The sequence below is a fragment of the Bos indicus genome, chromosome X, assembly GCF_029378745.1.
Source record: "Bos indicus isolate NIAB-ARS_2022 breed Sahiwal x Tharparkar chromosome X, NIAB-ARS_B.indTharparkar_mat_pri_1.0, whole genome shotgun sequence".
Lineage (NCBI taxonomy): Eukaryota > Metazoa > Chordata > Mammalia > Artiodactyla > Bovidae > Bos > Bos indicus.
Window position 1 is genome coordinate 149,277,558 of NC_091789.1, and position 23,713 is coordinate 149,301,270.

At 42.7% G+C, this 23,713-nt stretch overlaps 1 protein-coding gene across 1 annotated transcript; it reads left to right on the forward strand.

Annotated features, from left to right (window-relative positions):
• The first annotated feature begins 3,999 nt into the window (after nucleotides 1-3,999).
• Nucleotides 4,000-15,283, forward strand: LOC139181271 (odorant-binding protein-like). The gene is made up of 7 exons (XM_070784192.1): nucleotides 4,000-4,139; nucleotides 4,639-4,775; nucleotides 7,389-7,459; nucleotides 11,761-11,871; nucleotides 12,790-12,891; nucleotides 13,326-13,369; nucleotides 15,083-15,283. The coding sequence occupies exons 1-6, from the start codon at nucleotides 4,062-4,064 to the stop codon at nucleotides 13,343-13,345; spliced, it is 519 nt and encodes a 172-aa protein (XP_070640293.1). The 5' UTR covers nucleotides 4,000-4,061; the 3' UTR covers nucleotides 13,346-13,369; nucleotides 15,083-15,283.
• The last annotated feature ends 8,430 nt before the right edge of the window (nucleotides 15,284-23,713 follow it).

Sequence of the window (23,713 nt, forward strand, 5' to 3'; positions counted from 1 at the left end):
TGCTGAACTACATCATTCTCTATGTTACTAGCTTCATGACTTATATCCTGTCTAATTTATAAGGTTGTTGTCTCTTGCAGTAACCAATATGTAATCGGGCATCCAAAATACCTCTGTGGCTAAACATTTTGAGAAAATCACACGTATAACATAAAACAATTGGACAGTGTGATTCTAGGTATGGGAAGAAGCTACATAGGAAAATGGCTCCTGGATTATAGTTAGAGACAATCCAGGGATTTTTAAAATTACTGCTGGCCCTGGTACAAAGCATAACACCTGTAGTGGCTTAAAAAGAATATGTGACTGGACTGGACAAAAACAAACAAACAAACAAAATCACTGAAATGAGACTCTCAACGCAGTGGGACAAAAGTTGATCGGAAAGTGTCCGGCAGACGTTGGTCACATTCATGATCGAGAGGGGAACCTGAGAAATGGAACCAGCAATTGCAGCCCTCCAAGTGCAACCCATGGGGTTGCAAAGAGTCGAAAACGACCGAGTGACTGAACTGAACTGAACATGAACCGACGAGCCCTGAGGAAGAGGAATACCTGCCTCTTAGAAGTCACCAGACTTCAGTCACTGCATATGGTGAACCCTGAGGAAATGCTGAGAAAGCACGATTACAGGCGCCCAGATGGCTGAGGTACACACCAAGGAAATCATTTCAATAAGCCACGGCTTTTCAGTCTTCGCATACACACCTTGAGATGCTTCCACAACTGGAGATGCTGCCTTCTGGGTTTGAAGCAGTCTAAGTCTAGACTTCTAGACCCTTTACAAAGAGGAACCAAGAGAAGACACATTAACACTCAGCAGCAATGGGAGACACCCCCAGAAAGAGAAATCTGATAAAGCAGGACGGTCGTTTTTCAACAAGACTTATGGACTGGACTAAGATGGGGGAAATCGTCGTAGAGAAGAACCGGCTCTGACTCCCTGTTGGAACTGTTTCCTTTGACTTGCTTTTCCTTGCCATTGCTATCATAGTCCTACGTAATGGCCTGCCTCAGAGGACCATGCCCCTCTGACTGGCTGTTAAACTATAGTGCCTGTGTTCAGCTCACAGGGAGACGATCTGACCTTTCCCACCAATGAAAGGAAGAGATGAACACACCCCTTCCAAAGATCGGCCCTTGGGAGAGATGTTTTACAAGACTGAAGACCCTTTTGACTTTCCTTCCTCACTATCTCTTGCTCTCTGTTCCGTCTTTTGACTTGAGTCTCTCATTACTTCTCTCCATCTGGCTCTGTATAAGAACCAGGCATCCGGACCCTGACAAGATGATTACTTGGGGACATTAGCCTGTCATCTTCTCGGTTAGCCAGCTTTCTGAATCAAGTCATATTCCTTGCCTCAATACCTCGTCTCTCGGATTCGTTGGCCTGTTGGTCATAGAGCTAGAGAGTCCACGCGCTGTAACTAAAAACTGGCCATAATGAAACAAAGATTCCATGTGCTGCAACTAAGACCTGAAACAAATAAATAAACCTGGAAATAAATATATATTAAAAAACATGTTTTTATAATATAAGCTACGTATGCAATTGTTTTCTTTGAAAAAACGTGAGCCTGTGGTTTATTATGTCATATTAAATTCTAATTGCATTGGAACCTTGCTCGTGAGTGCTAGAGGGAACGCAGAGTTTTGGGTAGCCAAGCTCAATAGCCTCCTTTCACTGTTTTAGACAGGAGTTGTGCATTCTAAGATGTAAAATCAGTGCTAACAGAGAAAACAGACAAGCAAGACAAAATTAATAAACTGGGAGAGAGAGGCTTCCTAGTTACAGAAACGTGGATAAATTCAAGAAGGAGACATAGCAAGCCTAGCTTTAGCGTTATTTTTGAGTGGTTGCTGAGTTAACATTTGAGTGAGATGGTTGTCTTTTTATTTATCATTACATTATCTGCATTTTGACCACGATTCGTGACATAGTTTGTATTAAAGGCTGTATGACTTCCTTTTGGTACAAAACAATAGGATTTCTTTTTTTTTAAATGAATTCCCTTGCAAGTGGCAATTTTCTTTTTTTTTAGTTTATTTTTTAGTTGGAGAATTGCTTTGCCGTGTTCTCTTCACACCTTGCGTTCGGCAAGCTAAGCATCACAACTGTCCTCACATCACCTCTGCTTTGAGCCGCTCCACTTGCTCTATCCCGCCCCCTCTAGGTTGTCGTAGAGCGCATGGCTGGGCTCCCTGTGTGGCATGAACTTCTGAGCCACGTGGCAGGGAAGGAGTGGAGACACAGATGCAGAGAACAGGCTCGGGAACACAGTGAGGGAAGGAGAGCGTGAGATGAATGGGAGACGGCAGGATTTTCACAACTGTTGTGAAAAACTCGTCAGAGCAACTGAAGATTAATGTCCCCTGGACTGGCAGACAGTGAGGCCTTCCTAAGACACGATGGTCTTAGGATACATTCCGAGGGGACACGTGTTGGTGGGAACCCGAAAGAAAGACCTGAAAATGCTGGAAGTGCAGAGGTTGAGATGGAAGAGTGATGACGGGCAGATAAGCGGTGCTAGCTGGGACCACATCCCTGCTGGAAATGATCTGATTCAGAGACCTTCCTGGTGGTCCAGTGGTTAGGATCCTGCACTTCCACTTTGCTGGGTATAGGTTCTATTCCTGGTTGGACAACTAAGAACCTGTGTGCTGCTGGGTGCAGCCAAAAGAGACAGACAAAAAAACAAATTATCAAATAAAATAAAATTTAAAAGAAAAAAACAAATTATCATCTGGATGGAACACCAAAGAGAGGCAATCATTTCAGGGTCTTTTGAGACAGGAAAGCCTTCAATCGCCCAGATTTCACAGCCAAAAACTACAACAGGATACGATACAAAGGGATGTGTGAACGAAAGAGAAAAAATGACATGGCAACCAAAAGAAAAGAAGGAAGACGAAACAAAAGATAATACTGTTGTTCCACGGAAAGATGGAAAGGATCAACTGAAGAAGTGAGCCGAAGACATTCTTGAGACAAGGTTGAATCTAAGCATAGGACTCTGAGCTCTGATTTGTCTCAGGAGCAGCCAGTACTGGGTGAGCCCTCCAGGGATTGTGCCTCAGCTGACTTGGGAAACTCACTGTTTCTTCATTTCTGCACTCAGAAAATATCACATCTTTTAATGTATTTACTTGATAAATCACTATCAATAAAGATGAACATAAGTAAAAATTTGATTAAAAATACAAAACAATAGATTCTTTCATATGAAGCTAGGAAAATAACTAGAAATATGGAGTCAGGAAATTTGCTTTTCCCATTTAAATTCTAAAAATTATAAGAACTACTATCCTGCTTGTTCACGCACCCAGAGAAACCACAGAGTTACTGAGTAATTACCGCATGAGAGATTAGGTGGTTAAAAGGTATTCGGAAAAGGGGTAATGAAAATGAATTGTTGACATCCCCTCTTCGAATAAGGTTAAGGACATTTGAATGGCTCTTCCTCTTAGAAACTAGGAAGAAAGAGCCCACTGTGGGATGCTTTGTGCTGACATGCTCCTCACTTTTGAGAAACAGGAGACTTTCCAAAGGTCACTTACAAAACAGATTTTCCTTGGCTAATGCACACAGTCAATATTTACTTTTACATAATAAATTTTAAACACTCTCCTCTGTTAAGTGAGCAACACGGGGAGTGGGAGGCTGCAGGCAGTATGTACCTTGGACAGCTCATCCCATTTTGGATCTCTGGATATAAAGTAAATATTCCTGACTTTGAAATTTTCACACGTGTTCTGTGATTTCTCACTTATTCATAAGCCTCTCTTGAAACAAATGTCATTATGAAAATGACAAAATACCACATCTATGAAAGATTCTTTTAAGATTAATCTCATTATTAAAATGACAGAGTGCGAGAAAAGCTTATCTCTACCAACCAGGAAACTGAAGATGACATCCGTGTGACTTCGGTTGTTTGAGGAACAACCATTGGTTTGTGATGCATCACGCCAACAGATGCAGGCTATAAAAGAGGCACTGGTTTCACATCCTCTCCAACCACTGGGACACCCTCAGCTTCTACAGAAGAAGAGACAGCGAGATGAAGGTTCTGCTGCTCAGCGTTGTCCTTGGTCTGCTTTATGCAGGCCACGGTGAAGCTCAGCTAATTCTCAAACCGGTACCAGGGGTGGTGCAAGCTGGGAGGAGGTCTTGGGGTATATGTGTGTGCGTGTCCCTTTTGAGGTTTGGTCATGTGGATCCCTAAGTCTGGCCATCTCCCTGCAACTCAAAGTTGCTCCATTCACTGGCTCTATACCTGTTCTGCATGGCCTCCGTATCATCTCTGCCGTCTATTCATTGGCTCTCGTGCCTGTTCACTGCTCTTGTAAAACAGAAGATCTCACGGCTTTTGGACTAGGGCTCTTGCATTTGACAAGACAGCTCAAGCTATCTCAGTAATGCCTCAGCTCCTTCCTTTACACAGCTCAAGCTATCCCAGTAATACCTCAGTCCTTCCTTTATGTGAGTTGAGTTTTCACATGATTTTATACCTAGGGCTGTGTCCATAAAGATAGGTAACTTCTGCCCAAGTGAAAGGACAAGGGAAACTCCTGAGGGATGATGTTGGTAGAATTTCCAGAGATGGCTGAAGCTTCCTCACAGGAATTTGATTTTAGTTTTCAGGGGAATGGAAAACCCATTACATCGCAGCCAGTAACAAAGACAAGATCACTGAGGGCGGGCCATTCCACGCGTACGTACGTCATCTTGAGTTTCATGCAAATAACACAGTTGACCTCGACTTTTATGTCAAGTAAGTAAAAGTCACCCTGAAGGAAAAAATAAACCTATAAGCTCTTGTGTCTAGAGGAGGGTGCGGCTTCTCCATCTGCAGGGAACTCTCTGGACAATGTTGAGAGCGTAATGCCATGAGTTGTGGATGAGCAGGGTCTCCGAGCTGGGGTGGGGGCAGTTCACTTGTGAGCCTCCAGGGGAAGTCCTGGTGTCTTTGCTTGGAAGACGGTGGGAGTTCCAGAAGCTCCACTGGCATCCACTCATTAAAGGAAAGAGGGACTCGGCAGTGGGAAGAGGCTTGTGTCCTGGAACCATCCAGGGGCTTGAACCCTTCCTGCAGAGTTTGTAAGAGATGGTTCCCACCGAGCCCAGAACCGAGGGTACTGAGAGAGCCCACAGTGAGCTCTGCTCTGTGGGGCGTCCTCACGAGATATTTCATCACCACTGAATTCACTGAAGTCCTCACAGCCCCAAATGAGCGTCCCAGCTGGTAGTAGGGGTAAAGAACATGGATTTCTCCCTGAAAGAATTCTGGAGTGGGTTGCTATTCCCTTCTCCAAGGGGATCTTCCTGACTCCAAGATGGGACCCTGGTCTCCTGCATTGCAGGAAGATTCTTTACCACTGAGCCGAGATAGTATACATACAGTCAAAGTATAACCACACATACAGATACAGACTCACACAAACACACAGATATATATCCCCCCCACACACATATGCACGTGTGTTGTCACTAATATTTTAAGAACACCTATTATCGTCCTCTGCCGTCTTTACAATTTTCGTGCCCTGTGTTTGACTTTTCACGCGGCCACCCTTTCTGAAATCGGCTTTACTGAAGTGTATTTATGTTTAATCTGACCTTTGTCGAGGTCTTTATTCAATGAGCTTTCACATATCCACAACTCTTCCATGAGCTCCACAGTCGAGATATAGAATTCTGGGCTTCCATGGTGGCTCGCGGTTAAGAATCCGCCTGCCAATGCAGGAGACGCAAGTTGCGTCTCTGGAAGATCCCCCATGCTGCGGAGAGACCAGGCATCTGTGACACAGCTACTGAGCCTGTGCTCTGGAGCGTGCGTTCCAGAGCCCATGCTGCACAAAAGAAGCCGCCAGAGTGAGAAGCCTGAGCGCTGGAACTCCAGAGTCGCCCTCGCTCACCACAACTGGAGAAGAACCTGCATAGCAACGAAGACCCAGCACAGTCAATACTACACGTTAGGATTAAATATATATACTATATATATACATATATATAAGGAGTGATATATATTATATGTATATAATAATGAGCTCCATCACAGCTCCTTTTCATCTCTCATTATTCAACATCTACTCCTCAGGCAACAGGTAAGAACTGACCAGCTTATCCTCACCTTTTCTGGATCTTCAGACGACAAAGTTATGCACTCTGCATCATTTTCTCTGGTTTCTCTCAGTCAGCACAATGTTTTTAAAATTTAACTTTGTGTCCACATATACAGGGAGCTGTGGTTTTCAACCACATGAAAGGGCTTGGTTTGCATAGATAAAATTTTGTATATTTGCAGCTTTTGGAAAATTGTTTTGTTCCCGCCTTATAATTCTTTTCAGTCACTTCAGTGTATTTCCCTAAAGACTGACAACAGTAAACTCAAATGACTGTGGATGTTCCTTTACAAGGAGTCTGTTCAAAAATTAACCCAATTCTTGTTGAGTTATTTCCATTTTAATATTTGTTTCCTGTGCATTCTATGTGCCAAATCTCTCTCTTTTTTTTTATCACATACATGCACAGAGGACAATCTAAGAAGTCACCCAAACTCTTCTGTTACGTAGCTGACAATATATACTAGGGGCTTCCCTGGTGGCTCAGAGGTTAAAGCATCTGCTTGCAATGCAGGAGACCTGGGTTCGATCCCTGGGTGGGGAAGATCCATGCCCTGGAGAAGGAAATGGCAACCCACTCCAGTATTCTTGCCTGGAGAATCCCATGGATGGAGGAGCTTGGTGGGCTATACATAAGACAATATATACTTAACATATATTATATATGTATAATTTCCTTATGTCATATAAGCATATCATGTGTACTTGTGTTTTTGCTTGTGTGTGTATGTGTCAATGTGTATACATACATAGATGTGTCTTTAAAGCTTAATCCTCGTATGGTGTTGTGATAGATAAAGAGTGTGCCTTTTGAGAAAATTACAAATTTTCTTGTAACTCTTGGTGATATGAGCTTCTCACATTCTCTAATGAATCACTCCCAGGGTTTTGAGAGAATGCCCGAGGTCTGTGATGATGGCTATTCCTCTCAGTTTCCAGAAACTAAATAAAGGAAAGGCTCATTCTTATTAGGCTTTCCTAAAATTCTAGACGTCTCCATGTGTACTGGCTTTAAACAAGGCCTATATTGTGTTTGAAATTCATCTTTGCAACCACTAGTCAGATCTAACGTGTAGAGAAACCATCCTAGTCACCGCACAGTCGCTTGATCTTAGACAACATATTTCTTCTCTTTGTTCACATTGTTCACAGGCAGTAACGTGTCACAAGCACAACGTGGGGTGTGATACAAAAAGAAAGTCTAATTACATACTGAACTTTGCCATTTTAATAACACAACTTGAACATATTTCGTCTTTAAGGTCAGATGGAGAATGTGTAAAAAAACAACTCACAGGAGAAAGGCAACAACTTCTCGTTTATCATGTTGAATGTAAGTATTTGATGTTGAATGGAAGAGTGTTTTCACTGGGAGGAGTGTGTTTGGGTGGAAATCTTGGTCTTGACTTCCTTCAATTACCCCATACATCTGCATTCTACTCCTACTAACAATTAGAAGTCAAGGACCAGACTGTCTCCACACAACAGAGGTTTACTCAACAAGACTAGAGCCAGATATCCTAGAGAGTGAAGTCAAGTAAGCCTTAGGAAATACTCCTGTGAAAAAAGTTAGTGGAGCTGATGACATTCAACCTGAGCTATCTAAATTACTAAAAGATACTGCTGTTAAAATGCTGCACATAATATGTCAGCAAATTTGGAAAGCTGAGCATTGGCCACAGGACTGCAAAAGGCAGTTTCTGTTCCCATCCCAGAGAAGGGCAACACCAAAAAATGTTAACTACCACACAATCTGCTAATTTCACATGCTAGTCAGGTTATGCTCCAAATCCTTCAAGCCGGCCTTCAGCAGCACATGATCTGAGAATTTCCAGATTTGCAAGCTGGGTTTTGCAGAGGTAGAGGAACCAGAGATCAAATTGCCAACATCTGCTGGATCATGGAGAAAGTAAGGGAGTTCCAGAAAAACATTAACTTCTACTTAACTGATTATGCTTAAGCCTTTGACTAAAGGCTTGCCACAAACTGTGGACAATTCTTAAAGACATGGGAATACCAGAACACCTTACCTGTTTCCGAAGAAACCTGTATGCGAATCAAGAAGCAGCAGTTAGAACTGCCCATGGAAAAATGCATTGGTTCCAAACTGGAAAGCAGTACCTCGGGGCTGTGTACTGTCACCCTGCTTACATGACTCGTATGCAGAGTGCATCATGTGAAATGCCAGGCTAGGTGAATCTCAAGCTAGAATCGAGATTGCCAGGAGAAATATCAAGGGCCTCTGATATGCAGATGATACCACTCTAATGGCAGAAAGTGAAGAGGAACTATAGAGCCTCTGAATGAGTGTGAGAGAGGAGAATGAAAAGGCAGGCTTGAAACACAGCATTCAAAAAACTAAGACCATGGCATCTGGTTCCATTACTTCATGGCAAATAGAAAGGGGAAAGTGTGGAAGCAGTGACAGATTTTATTTTCATGGGCTCCATAATCACTGCAGATGGTGACTGCAACCATGAATTTAAGAGACGCTTACTCCATGGAAGTAAAGGTAAGACAAACTTCAACTCTGCATTTAAAGGCAGAGATGTTGCTTTGCTGACAACAACCCATAGAGTCAAACCTATGGTTTTTCTAGTAGTCATGTATGGATGTGAGACGAAAAGATGATATGATGAGTGGATCATAAAGAAGGCTGAGCACCGAAGAATTGATACTTTCGAACTGTGGTGCTCGAGAAGACTCTTGAAGTCCCTTGAACTGCAGGAAGATCAAACCAGTCAATCTTAAAGGAAACCAACCCTGAGTATTCATTGAAAGGACTGATGGTGAACCTGAAGCTCCAATCCCTTGGCCACCTGATAAGAGCCAGTTTTTGGGAAAAGAACTCGATGCCGGGAAAGAATGAAGGCAGAAGGAGAATGGGGTGGCCAGAGGATTGGATGGATAGATGGCATCACCTTCATGATGGGCATGAGTTTGAGCAAACAGAGATAGTGGAGAAGAGAAGAGCCTGATTTGGTGTAGTCATCAGATTGCAAAGAGTTGGAAGTGACCTAGCATCTGAACAACGAGAAAAACGAGACTAAGCACAGGTGTCAGATTTGTATTTTGTACGGTTCTCACCGTGAACATCCTGAATGTTCATTCGAAGGACTGATGTTGAAGCTGCAACTCCAATACTTTTACACCTGACGTGAAGAGCCGACTCATTGGAAAAGACCCTGATTCTCGGAAAGATTGAAGGCAGGAGGAGAAGGGGATGACAGAGGATGAGATGGTTGGATCGCAACACCGACTCAATGGATATGAGTTTGAGTAAACTTCAGGGGTTGGTGATGGACAGGGAGGCCTGGCGTGCTGCAGTCGGTGGAGTCCCAAAGAGTCAGACACGACTGAGTCACTGACCTGAGACTGAGATGGTTCTCACAGAAAATTTACAAGAGCCTTGTGAACCGACGTCTCAAGGTTCTGTCTTGAGTTTGCACACTGGCATCAGTCACTTTTTAAAAAGGGTCTTACAACATCTAAATCTGACAAAACTGTGGTAGAAGTAGTTAAATCCAAGGAAACTATCCTGAGTTCAATCTTAAAGGCAGCTCATGTTCAAAGCAATGGGGGTGCTGGCTAAAATTTATATCCTTAAGCCCTCCATGAGGGCTTCAAGCACCATTCCTCATTTTAAGTGGCTGAAGAGGTACGCGACTGATGAAAATTTGAATACATCCGTATATGATCACAACCCTTGTCTTAACGAAGTATTGGCACAGCTGCAAATGCAATGTCTGCAAAGAAGTAAAACTTGTGCCTGAAATATTTCACCATACTTTGTGGATAATTTCGAATAGTCGATGATTTTTAAACTGTGCTCTCATATTCTTCAGTTCAGTTCAGCTGCTCAGTCGTGCATGACTCTTTGCGACCCCACAGACTGCAGCACGCCAGGCCTCCCTGTCCACCACTAACTCCCGGAGCTTGCACAAACTCATGTCCATCGAGTCAGTGATGCCATTCCACCATCTCATTCTCTGTCATCCCCTTCTCCTCCCCCTTCAATCTTTCCCAGCATCATAATTCCCATATTATTTTTTCCTTTGACTGAATCATGAATGCTTCCACTGCTATTGTTTCCTTCATCTTTCTAATACTTTTTAGCTGGATTTTTACAGAGCGGATAACAAGAGAGAGAAACAGAATAGTTTGCCGTCTTCCACGGGTCTCTTTCAGGAGCTAACCCCCAGCTGTGTTTTGTGGGGTGAGCTGTCTCACATCAAGCACAGCACAAGCAGCGACCTTGACGGTGACCTGACACCCAGAAGATAGCTTTCCTCTCACTGTGCAATCGCCTTCACAGTGATGCTGCTATGCCCACCTTGGTGAAGTTGCGGGAAAGAGCAGGTGGTCACTGATAATCTGAGGACATGCATCATCTGGCTTAAATTATTTCAATGTGATTCAAGGTTCATGGACTCGTGGTTGGCTTGGGCATGTTGTATGTATTTTCGGGGTTATGAGACAGTGAAGCTGTTTCAGCTATTTTTTTTTTCTCCTTCTCAAGCAGACATGATTTTAAGTATTTTAACACTGAGGAAAGGTGTTCTCGTGTTTCAGGAACACAGTTGTGCAGTTTACATCCCATCTCGCTGAGTGATTGCAGGAGGGTGTGATGGAGGCCAGAAGAGGCAGAATGGATGTAGACAGTTTAGAGGTGACAGGCAGTAGGTCAGAGCTGCTTCTTGTCCAGACACATGGGGCAGAGTGGACGGGTGGGGCAGAGAGGAGGGGCGGTGCTCCAGGTGGGGACGGAGCTCACTGCCTGCACATCCCAGAAGGTGAACTGTCTTCAGAACAACAGACACGGCAGTGGGCTCTGTCATACCTCAGACTGAGGGGGCAGAGGAAACAGAGTAATTAATGTAAAGTGTTCTGAAGGTTGCCTGGCACAGGCTAGGCACTCAGGAACACAAGCGTATGAATGGTAGGCTGATTTTGGTCCAGAGAAATCAACACCATGGCTGGGATAACAGGAATACAAAGGCTTTTAGAACTTCTGCTTGGGAAACACTGTTGGGGACTTCCCCAATGGTCCTCTGGATAAGATTCTGCCAGCCAACGCAGGACTCATGGATTGGATCTCTGGCCCGGGACGATCCTGCACGCCATGGGGCCCAAAGCCCATGTGCCACAGCTACTGAGCAGGTGCTCTAGAGCCAGCCAGCAGCTACGACAGAGCCCACGCCTCCTAAAGTCTCGACTCGACAAAAGAGAAACCGCTGCAACGAGAGCCCGTGTTCCACAACTAGAGTGGCTCTCGGGTCAGCGCAAGTAGAGAAATCTGCGGACAGTGACGACGATTCAGAGTAGCAAACAATTAATTGAAATGAGAAAAGTTTAAAAACTACATCTATTGGTTTCACTAGGACACAGGTTCTAGAAAGCATCTCAGTAGGACAGCAAGGAGTGGCTGGCTAAGTATAGGAAAAGGTGAGAATGGGGGAAAGTCTTGCCTGCTTTTCTTGCTGTCGTAACCACGGTAGCATTCAGTGCACCTACGGAGTGAGGCATCGTCAATGCTGCACGTGCTGTTCATGATGCCCTCAGCCTGTCACAGTATATCCCACTGCCAACAAATGAACGCAGGGTTGTACATATTATCTCTTCTCTCTCTCACAGATGCGGGTGAAAACGAAGTTACAATTCTTCATCTGTCACCTGACGCTATAATAGGATCTATTCACAATGTGGATGAAGAAGGAAAAGAGACAGACTTCGTTGCACTACTCAGTATGTATGGCATTCTAAAATTCCCATTGCTATTGTCATGCCACGTGTCCATGCCAGAACTTTCATTCAGAAAATCACGAGGTGTTGACAATATTCACTATTCAGTGTACAAGGTCTTCATATTCGTGTTCACTGACTTGAGTATCCTGGAAGGTAATCTACTAAGAAACGGGGGCCAAAAATAATTCTCAAACATTAGAACATAGTCTCTACCTGTTGATATTAAAAAAAAATTATTTTATAGAGTATTTTTTAAAAAATATGTCAACTAAGCTCAAGCCATGGCTATGATAAGGCTAGCCTGAATTATATCATTTTATATCAGTTTTCTCATGCATTATAACTCCTGGAACAGAAACTTGTAAAATAAATATTCGTCCTGTTAAATTATCACAATACACTCTTCTTATGAACAGTGACATGACCCCAAATGACCACACAGAAACGCTGAGGTGAGTGTACCATCATGACAGTAGATGTCTATTTCAGAAACGGTACTGTGTAGAATGGTTGGCTAAAGAGTAAATTGTCTCCCAAGTGGTGTGTGATGGGGTTAATGTGTCTCCACAATGAGAAAACCCTGCTTCCTTACGGGTCCAGAACTTGACAGGAGTACAGGTACAGGTTCTGGGAAGCTTGTAAAAGAAGCAGGTCAGTTGCTACTGTGATGGGTTGAGTCTCAAATTCATAGAGCTCCTGCAAGTCTTTGGGGGTCCTGCTGCTGATGCTGGCAGGGTTCAGTTACAGAGTTAGAGGGAAATTAAATCTGAAGACAGCAGTCATGTGTAACATGGGACCTGGGAACTGTTTGAGGCTCTCTTAAATTATACAAGTGGAGATCAGACTGGCACATTTGATTCCTTGTTCTGTATATTCAGAAATTTCTGTGCGTTCTCCTTTTTGCATGGTGACTTTCAGGCAAACGTGACCGGATTTCATACCTAGTCCATCGGAGGTTCAAAAGGGAGACGCGTAAAAGAGGCATTCCAGAAGAAAATATCGTGAATTTCTCTGATAATGGTAATGAAATTATACTTTTTTCCTGACTATATCATTCACCTGGTATGTAAATATCAGGAAACAAATCAGCTTATTTAAAATTTATTTTTTCCATAAGTAATCTCATGTAGAATGGTGGTTGATGGTGGTTTAGTCTCTAAGTCATTACCAACTCTTGTAAGTCCATGGACTATAGCCGAACAGACTCCTGTGTCCATAGGATTTTCCAGGAAAGAATACTGCAGTGGGTTGCCATTTCCTTCTCCAGGCAAACTTTCAGACCCAGGGATGGAACCTGGGTCTCCTGTACTGCAGGCAGATTCTTTATTGACTGAGCTACCAGAGAAGCTCCTCTTAAAAAATACTTTACTTAAAAAAGAAAAGAAATTTAAAAAATACTGGGAACGGTAGTAATCAGAGGCTCTTTTATTTCTCCCATTTTTTTTTTCCCACAGATGACTGTCCAGAGGAGTGAATAAAATTTACTTCCACACTTTTTGTAAGTAAACATAATTCATTATTAATGCTACCCCACCAGATAAATCAATAAGGACACATGGACATTTTATGCCTAATGCCCAATAAGTGGCTTCAGTTGTGTCAGACTCTGTACGACCCCCATGGGCTGTAGCCCACCAGGCTCCTCTGTCCATGGGATTCTGCAGGTAAGAATACTAGAGTTGGTTGCCATTTCCTTCCCCAGGGGATCTTCTCAACCGGGGGATCGAACAAGCCTTTCTGCATTGCCTGTATCAGCCGGCGGGTTCTGTACCACCTGCGCCTAATTCATACACGCCAAACGTTGCATGTAACAATGATTTGTCCCAATAACGTATATTCTAGCACTGGAGAGCTTTGTCTGTTACCTTAGGTAATTTCTCTTGAGACAGTTGAAATTACAAACTGTTGGCTTGATTATTGCTGAGCAGCTTTGGTGAGAGAGCCTTATCCTGCAGGAATCTTGCAGGCCTGAGTCATCAGAGAGAAGCAGGAATCCCCACAAGTGGGTGCAAACTGCTCAGTGTTCCCGTCAGTGCTGACCTGATAGTTGTCCACACACGTCTGTCCTCCAGGAACACCAGGATTAAACAGTGGCCACCGTTTCTCAAGACCAGTGTTTAATCTCACGTGACTCTGACAGAACCTAAGTGCCTTCCAACCACACTGTCTGAAATATGCATTTGAATCATATTCCCCTTTAGAGGGTAATTTCTGTTACTGGGATCTTTAAGGTTTCAAAAGTAGGACAGCCTCAGAAAACGACACTGATCTCGGCTAAAGTGTGGCTTTAATTTCCTGTTGAGGAAAAAAAAAAATGAAAGAAAAAAGGCAAAGACAAACACCAGCTTGCAAAGGAATATGACCAAAAAAAAGTTGTAAATATTCAATGGAATATTACTCAGCCCTAAAAAAGGAATGAAATCATGCCATTTGCAGCAACACTATGTACCTACAGATTGTCGTACTGAGTGAAGTCAGAAAGAAATAGACAAATGCAATGTACATCATTTATATATGGAATCAAAAATAAGAGATGGAGGAGGTTGTTTACAGTACAGAAATAAACTCAGATGTAGAGAACAGACTTGTTGTTGCAAAGGGTAAGGGATTTGGGAAAGATATGGATTGGCAGTTTGGGTCAGCAGAGGCAAACTACTCTGTACGGGATGGATAGAGAACAATGTCCAAACGCATAGCACAGGGGACTAAATGGCATATTCTGTAAAAACCTAAATTGGAAAAGAATCTGAAAAACAATCAATATTAATATATGTATGTATACTTTAATCAGGCTCCAGTACCCCTGAAATTAACACAGAATGGATAATCACTTCTATTCCAAAATGAAATTAAAAATAAAACAAAAATTAGTTCTTCAAGACCCAAAGGATAAAACTTGTGGAATTAGGAGAGGAGTGTAACTCCACCACATTGACAGTAAAGCACCTATAGATGAAGCATCGCCATGAGCATGCATTCTGAAATCATTACTCCTGAAATCAATCCCAAATGGAAAATCTCCCACCTTATGCACATCTACGGGGAACCTGCCATCTCAGAGGTGTGGAGTTTTGACGTCCACCAGGATTCTGTCCACTGCATCCCCTACAGGCTCCTGTACCCTGGACAGCCTGCTGCCTGAGGCTCACCCCTGTCAGCCATCACACAGTCACCTCTACTAAACTTTTGATCCTTTTTTATTCACCTACAGAGTCACTGAGACCAGGCACATCCTCTTCTGCATGGAATCAAGATCAACAACACAAAGATGACTTTCCTGCTTCCTGATTAACAGGATCCTTCTCTCTTCACACACACTCTCTTTCCCGTCTCATTTCTCCTGGTCACTGGTCATGTGCTGTCTGGTCGTGTTTGATTTCTGAAGGCTTAAATAAATTGATTTAATATCTGCCCTGCAAATGTGTGTCTGTGCAAAAGTCACTTGATTTCAAACACACAATTTTCCACTTTAAATATCCAGGAAATGTGAAAGTCAATCGGTCGTGTCCAACTTTTTGCAACCCCATGGACTGTATAGTCCATGGAAATCTCCAGGCCAGAATACTGGGATCGGTAGCCTTTCCCTTCTCCAGGGAATCTTCCCAACCTAGGGGCTAACCCATGTCTTCATCATTTCAGGTGGATTCTTTACCAGCTACCAGGGAAGCCCCAGGAAACTGTGCCTTTAATAGGACAGGTGCTCATCAGAGGCAATTCTGATGAGGATTCGATAGAGACGCACTCGGGTGTCCAGGAGAGAGGGAGAAAAAACAATAAATAACCGTGGGACAGGAGATAGGAGACAGGATCTTCCCCTGTCCTCTTACATGCAATGAAGACTGCACTCCTCTTCATGTCTGCATATGCAAGGAGTCATGTTTTTCAAACCAATTGAAAGGACTTGTTTGCATAGATAAAGTTTTGTGTATTTTCAGTTATTGGAAAATTATTTTGTTCCCATGTTACATTGTTTCCAGTAACTTGAATGCATTTGCCAAATGACTAACAAGAATGAGTTCAGTCCATTCTGGATATTCTTTCCCAAGGTGTCTGTTCAAAAATTAATCCAATTCGTCTTACCCTTTAATATTTGGTTTTGTGTGCTTGTACAAGTACTCCGTGCCAAATAACAACTTTTTTCATGTACATGCACAGAGGACCCATAAAAAGTCACCCAAAATTTTCTGTTATATAAGTGGCAATATACACTTCAGTTCCGTTCAGTTCAGTTCAGTCACTCAGTTGTGTTCAACTCTTTGTGACCCCATGAACCGCAGCACACCAGGCCTCCCAGTCCATCACCAACTCCCAGAGTTTACTCAAACTCATGTCCATTGAGTCAGTGATGCCATCCAGCCATCTCATCCTGTGTCGTCCCCTTCTCCTCCTGCCCTCAATATTTCCCAGCATCAGGGTCTTTTTAAATGAGTCAGCTCTTTGCATAAAATGGTCAAAGTATTGGAGTTTCAGCTTCAACATCAGTCCTTCCAATGAACACCCTGGACTGATCTCCTTTAGGATCAGTTGGATCTCCTTGCAGTCCAAGGCTCACAAGCGTTTTCTCCCATCCAAGTACTAACCAGGCCCGACCCTGCTTAGCTTCCGAGATCAGAAGATATCGGGCGCGTTCAGGGTGGTATGGGCGTAGACTCACAAGCGTTTTCTCCAACAGCACAGTTCAAAAGCATCTTTTCTTCGGCGCTCAGCTTTCTTTACAGTCCAACTCTCACATCCATACATGGCTACTGGAAAGATCATAGCCCTGACTAGATGGACATTTGTTGACAAATTGATGTCTCTGCTTTTTAATATGCTGCCTAGGTTGGTCATAACTTTCCTTCCAAGGAGTAAGCGTCTTTTAATTTCATGGCTGCAATCACCATCTGCAGTGATATTAGAGCCCAAAAAAATATGTCTGACACTGTTTTCAGTGTTTGCACATCTATTTCCCATGTAGTGATGGGACCAGATACCATGATCTTAGTTTTCTGAAGTTTTAAGCCAACTTTTTCACTCTCCTCTTTCACTTTCATCAAGAGGCTCTTTAGTTCTTCTTTACTTTCTGCCATAAGGGTGGTGTCATCAGCATATCTGAGGTTATTGATATTTCTCCCAGCAATCTTGATTCCAGCTTGTGCTTCTTCCAGCCCACCGTTTCTCATGATATACTCTAAGCAGGGTGACAATATACAGCCTTGATGTACTCCTTTTCCTATTTGGATCCAGTCTGTTGTTCCATGTCCAGTTCTAACCGTTGCTTCCTGACCTGCATACAGATTTCTCAGGAGGCAGGTAAGGTGGTCTGGTATTCACATCTCTTTCAGAGTTTTCAACATTTTATTGTGATCCACAAAGTTCATTTCCAAGGCAAACCATTCAATATCACAGTAATCAAAGTCTATGCCCTGACCAGTAATGCTGAAGAAGCTAAAGTTGAACTGTTCTATGAAGACCTACAAGACCTTCTAGAACTAACACCCCCCAAAAAGATGTCCTTTTCCTTATAGGGGACTGGAATGCAAAAGTAGGAAGTCAAGAAACACCTGAGTAACAGGCAAATTTGGCCTTGGAGTACAGAATGAAGCAGGGCAAAGACTAATAGAATTCTGCCAAGAGAACTCACTAGTCATAGCAAACACCCTCTTCCAATAACACAACAGAAGACTCTACACATGTACATCACCAGATGGTCAACACCCAAATCAGATTGATTATATTCTTTGCAGCCAAAAATGGAGAAGCTCTATACAGTCAGCAAAAACAATACTGGGAGCTGACTGTGGCTCAGATCATGAACTCCTTATTGCCAAATTCAGACTTAAATTGAAGAAAGTAGGGAAAACCACTAGACCATTCAGGTATGACCTAAATCAAATCCCTTATGATTATACAGTGGAAGTGAGAAATAGATTTAAGGTACTAGATCTGATAGACAGAGTGCCTGATGAACTATAGATGGAGTTCGTGACATTGTACAGGAGACAGGATTCAAGACTATCCCCAAGAAAAAGAAATGCCAAAAAGCAAAATGGCTGTCTGGGGAGGCCTTACAAATAGCTGTGAAAAGAAGAGAGGTGAAAAGCAAAGGAGAAAAGAAAAGATAATACTCATTTGAATGCAGAGTTCCAAAAAAAAGCAAGGAGAAATAAGAAACCCTTCATCAGTGATCAATGCAAAGAAATAGAGGAAAACAATAGAATGGGAAAGACTAGAGATCTCTTTAAGAAAATTAGTGATACCAAGGGAACATTTCATGCAAAGATGTTCTCAATAAAGGACAGAAATGGTATGGACCTAACAGAAGAAGAAGATATTAAGAAGAGGTGGCAAGAATATACCAAAGAACTGTACAAAAAAGATCTTCATGACCCAGATAATCACATGGTGTGATTACTCAATAAAGCCAGACATCCTGGAATGCTAAGTCAAGCGGGCCTTAGGAAGCATCACTACAAACAAAGCTAGTGGAAGTGATGGAATTCCAGTTGAGCTATTTCAAATCCTGAATGATCATACTGTGAAAGTGCTGCGCTCAAAATGCCAGCAAATTTGGAAAACTCAGCAGTGGCCACAGGATTGGAAAAGGTCAGTTTTCATTCCAATCCAAAAGAAAGGCAATGCCAAAGAATGCTCAAACTACCGCACAATTTGTACTCATCTCACACGCTAGTAAAGTAATGCTCAAAATTCTCCAAGCCAGGCTTCAAAAACACATGAACTTCCAGATGTTCAAGCTGGTTTTAGAAAAGGCAGAGGAACCAGAGATCAAATTGCCAGCATCTACTGGCTCATGGAAAAAGCACAAGAGTTCCAGAAAAACATCTATTTCTGCTTTATTGACTATGTCAAAGCCTTTGACTGTGTGGATCACAATAAACTGTGGAAAATTCTGAAAGAGATGTGAATACCAGACTACCTGACCTGCCTCTTGAGAAACCTGTATGCAGCTCAGGAAGCAACACTTAGAACTGGACATGGAACAACAGACTGGTTCCAAACAGGAAAAGGAGTGTGTCAAGGCTGTATACTGTCACCCTGCTTATTTAACTTCTAGGAAGAGTACATCATGAGAAACGCTGGGCTGGAAGAAGCACAAGCTGGAATCAAGATTGCTGGGAGAAATATCAATAACTTCAGATATACCGATGACACTACCCTTATGGCAGAAAGTAAAGAAGAGCCAAAGAGCCTCTTGATGAAAGTGAAAGAGGAGAGTGAAAAAAGTTGGCTTAAACTGAACATTCAGAAAATTAAGATCATGTTATCTGGTCCCATCACTTAATGGCAAATAGATAGGGAAACAGTGGCTGACTTTATTTTTCTGGGCTCCAAAATCACTGCAGATGGTCATTGCAGCCATAAAATTAAAAGACACTTACTCCTTGGAAGGAAAGTTATGACCAACATAGACAGCATATTAAAAGGAAGAAACATCAATTTTCAACAAAGGTCCGTCTAGTCAAGGTTATGGTTTTTCCAGTAGCCATGTATGGATGTGAGAGTTGGACTATAAGGAAAGCTAAGTGCCAAATAATTGATGGTTTTGAACTGTGGTGTTGGAGAAGACTCTTGAGAGTCCCTTGGACTGCAAGGAGATCCAAACAGTCCATCCTAAAGGAGATCAATCCCGAGTGTTCATTGGAAGGACTGATGTTGAAGCTGAAACTCCAATAATTTGGCCACCTGATGTGAAGAGCTAACTCATTTGAAAAGACCCTGATGCTGGGAAAGATGGAAGGCAGGAGGACAAGGGGACAACAGAGGATGAGATAGTTGGATGGCATCAGTGACACAAAGACATGGGTTTGGGTGGACTCCGGAAGTTGATGATGGACAGGTAGACCTGGCATGCTGCGGTTCATGGGGTTACAAAGAGTCAGACAGGGCTGAGCAACTGAACTCAACACAGTCAAAGCCTTTGGCCTAGACAATAAAGCAGAAATAGATCTTTTTTTGGAACTCTCTTGCCTTTTCTATGATCCAGTGAATGTTTTCAGTTTGATCTTTGGTTCCTCTGCCTTTTCTAAAACCAGCTTGAACATTTGGAAGTTCAAGGTTCACATATTGCTGAAGCCTGGCTTGGCGAATTTTGAGCATTACTTTACTAGCGTGTGAGATGAGTGCAATTGTGTGGTAGTTTGTGCATTCTTTGGCTTTGCCTTTCTTTGGGATTGGAATGAAAGTAATCTCTTATAAAATACATTACTTAAAAAAAAAAACAGAAAGAAACCTTAGAAATACTGTGGAACGGTAGTAATTTGTGGCTGTTTTATTTCCCATTTTGCTTTTCCACAGATGACTGTCCAGCAGAGTGAACAAATGTGACTTGGACATGGACAATTTGTGAGTAAATATTGTCTGTTATTGATGCTGTACCACCATATAAATAAAAAAAAACATACTGTTATTTCATGCCTAATACCTAACAAGTCTCTTCAGTCCTGTTGGACTCTCGGCTACCTCATGCACTTTGGTCCGCCAGGTGCCTCTGTCCATGGTATTCTCCAGCAAAGAATATTAGAATGGCTTGCCATTTCCTTCTCCAAGAGATCTTCCCAAAGCAGGGATCGAACTTACATCTCCTACATCTCCTGCATGGGCAGGTTGGTTCTTTTCCACTACTGCCTATTCCATCCATGCCAAATTTTGCAGGCAGTTTTTTGCACCAATAACTTAGCATTCTGTCACTAGAGAACTTTGTCACATTAGGTAATTTCTCTTCTCTGGAGCCATATTAAATGGCAAACTGGTTGGTTGATTAATGCTGAGCATCTTTAATGAGAGCATGTCAACCTGCAGGAATCTTGCAGACTAGACTCATCAGAGAGAAGCAGGAATCACCACAAGTTGGTTAAAACTATTTAGTGTTCCTGTCAGTCCTGACCTCATGGTTGTCCATACATGACCCTTCTCCAGAAGAACCAGGATTAAAGACAGTTCACCTCTCCTGCAAGATTAGTTTTTAATCTCACGTGATGCTGACAGACCCAGTGAAGCAATTCCAACTGCACTGTCTGAAATAAGCATTTGAATTATATTCCCCTTCACAAGGTGATTTCTTTTAGTGGGATCTTTAAGCTTTCTAAAGTAAGATAGCCTCAGAAAATGACACTGATCTAGGCTAAGGTATGGCTTTAATTTTCTGTAAGAATGAAACAAAAGAGGCAAAGAAAAACACGAGCTTGCAGGTGAATATGATTAAAGGAAAAAAAGACATGCTGAAAACATTCAATGGATTATTCAGTTCAGTACAGTTCGGTCGTTCAGTCGTGTTTGATTGTTGCAACCCCTTGAATTGCAGTATGCCAGTCCTCCCTGTCCATCACCAACTCCTGGAGTTTACTCAAACTCATGTCCATCGAGTCAGTGATGCCATCCAGCCATCTCATCCTCTGTCATCCCCTTCTCCTCCTGCCCCCAATCCCTCCTAGCATCAGGGTCTTTTCCAGTGAGTCAATGCTTCACATGAGGTGGCCAAAGTATTGGAGTTTCAGCTTCAGCATCAGTCCTTCCAATGAACACCCAGGACTGATCTCCTTGAGGATGGACTGGTTTGTACTTCTTGCAGTCCAAGGGACTCTCAAGAGTCTTCTCCAACACCACAGTTCAAAAGCACGAATTCTTCAGCACGCAGCTAAGTCCAACTCTCACATCCATACATGACCACTGGAAAAACCATATATCACTCAGCCATAAAGATGAATGAGACCATGGCATTTGCAGCACCATGAATGGACCTACAGATTGTCGTCCAAAGTGACGTAAGTCACAAAGAGAAAGACAAAAACAATACATGTCACTTATATGTGGAATCTAAAATAAGACTTGGAGGAGGTTATTTTCAAAACAGAAACACACTCACAGGCATAGAGAACAAACTTGTGGTTGCAAAGGGGGAGAAAGTTGGCTGAGAGAAGGATTAGGATTTTGAGATTAGCAGATGCAAAATATTATATACAAGAAGGATAGACAAAAAGATATTCCTATAGAATGCAGGGAGCTATATGCAATACTCTTTAAAAACCTAAATGGGGAAAAGAACCTAAAAAATAAAAAAGCCCAGATATTCATATCTGTACATATAAATCAATCACTTTGTTGTACACTTGAAACCAATACAACATTGTTAATCAACTCTACTTCAAAATAAAATTAAACTTAAACAATTAACTCTTGAAGGCCCAAGACAAAACTTTTAGAATTGGGAGAAGAGATTAATTCAGAAAATGCAAACTTTAAAACAGAGACTTTAAACCATCTTTAGATGAACCATTCCAATGAACATGTATTTCGAAACCATTACTCCTAGAATCAATCCCCAGTGGGAAAGTTTTCCCCGCATGTACATCCTAGGGAAAATTCCACAGGGACTCCCAACTACATCACTGAGATGTGGAGTGTTGAGGCCCACCAGGATTCTAACACTGGATCACCTACCAGCTCCTATTCCCTGGACAGCCTACTGCCTGAGGCTCACCCCAGTCAGCTGTCACACAGTCGACTCTACTAAACCTTTGGTCTCGTTTCATTCACCTACAGGAAGGGCCCCTGAAACGAGACACATCTTCATCTCCATGGAATCAACATCAACAATACAAAGACGACCTTCTTGGTTCCCGATTAACATGATCCTTCTCTCTTCATGCTCACACTCCCTCTCCCATCTCATCTCTCCTGGTCACTAAATCATGTCCTGTCTGGTGGTGTTTGATTTCTGAGGGTTTAAATAAACTGATTTAATTTTTGCCTTGCACATGTGTATCTGTGCAAAAGTCATCTGATTTAAAACACACAAAAGTCCATGTTGATTATCCAGGAAACTGTCTTTTTTAGGACAGATGTTCATCAGAGACAATTCTGATGAGGATTCGATAGCAATGCCCTCATGTGTCACATGAGAGGAAGAGAAAGGACTAAACCATCATTGGACTGGGGACAGGATCCTCTTACTGTACTGGGAGTGGGGCGTCTGGTCAAGAAAAGTCCCTAGGAAGCAGCTTATTCATTACAGGGCATTACAGGGAAAGAAACTTGTGCTGGCCCCACAGAGCTTCATAGAGAGAAAGTGTCAGATGCCACGGGCTGTAATTGACGGTAAGTGTCTTTTCTGACAGCACCAACACTTCTGATTGATGAAGGACTGATATTTCTTAACCATTGCTGTTTATCCGTTGTTTGCTATGGCTGAGTGCACCTCAGAGTGTTTCCCTGACATTGAGTGGAAAAATGATCAGTCTTTCCTGACTCACACCAATGGGGCACCCTTGGAAGCTGTGCTGAAATGTACAACCTGGATAACTATTTCAGAGGAATCCCTACTCTGGGTCACCTGCTTCCAGGTGGAGACTCACTAGAGAGCAGTGTGCATGTCTTGCTTCCATCTTTGTACATTCCTGTTTGTCTAACTGAACCTTGATGGCTGTGTTTCCCTGACGATACCAGTTCTTAGGACAAACAGTCACAGAGCCCAGGTGCTGGGTGGTTCCTAGACACACCCAGGATGGTGACCCCCCACCCCCAAATGTCTTGAGCCTTCTAGCTTGTCCACAAAACAATACTGTCCTGGATCCCTTCTCCTAAAGTCATACTGCCGTGCGTGTGACTATGACCCATGGACATGCTTTTGGATTCTAGACTTTTTTTTTTTTTTTTTTGGATTCTAGACTTTAACAGGTGCTTTGGTCTTTCTTTTCACCGAGAAATGCCCCTGTAGTACACACAGTTGCCCACATTTGCCACTCAAGAAAAAAATCCGCATGAAACAGCCTTAGTTACTCACTCACCAGCTCTAGCACTGGAGACTCAGTAACACCAATACTCAGGACCATGACGATGTGGAAGT

Coding starts and splice junctions, on each gene's coding strand:
- LOC139181271 (XM_070784192.1), top strand. CDS start 4,062: ATGAAGGTTCTGCTGCTCAGCGTTGTCCTTGGTCTGCTTTATGCAGGC. Junction 4,776..7,388: donor GACCTCGACTTTTATGTCAA/GTAAGTAAAAGT, acceptor TTCGTCTTTAAG/GTCAGATGGAGAATGTGTAA. Junction 7,460..11,760: donor TCTCGTTTATCATGTTGAAT/GTAAGTATTTGA, acceptor TCTCTCTCACAG/ATGCGGGTGAAAACGAAGTT.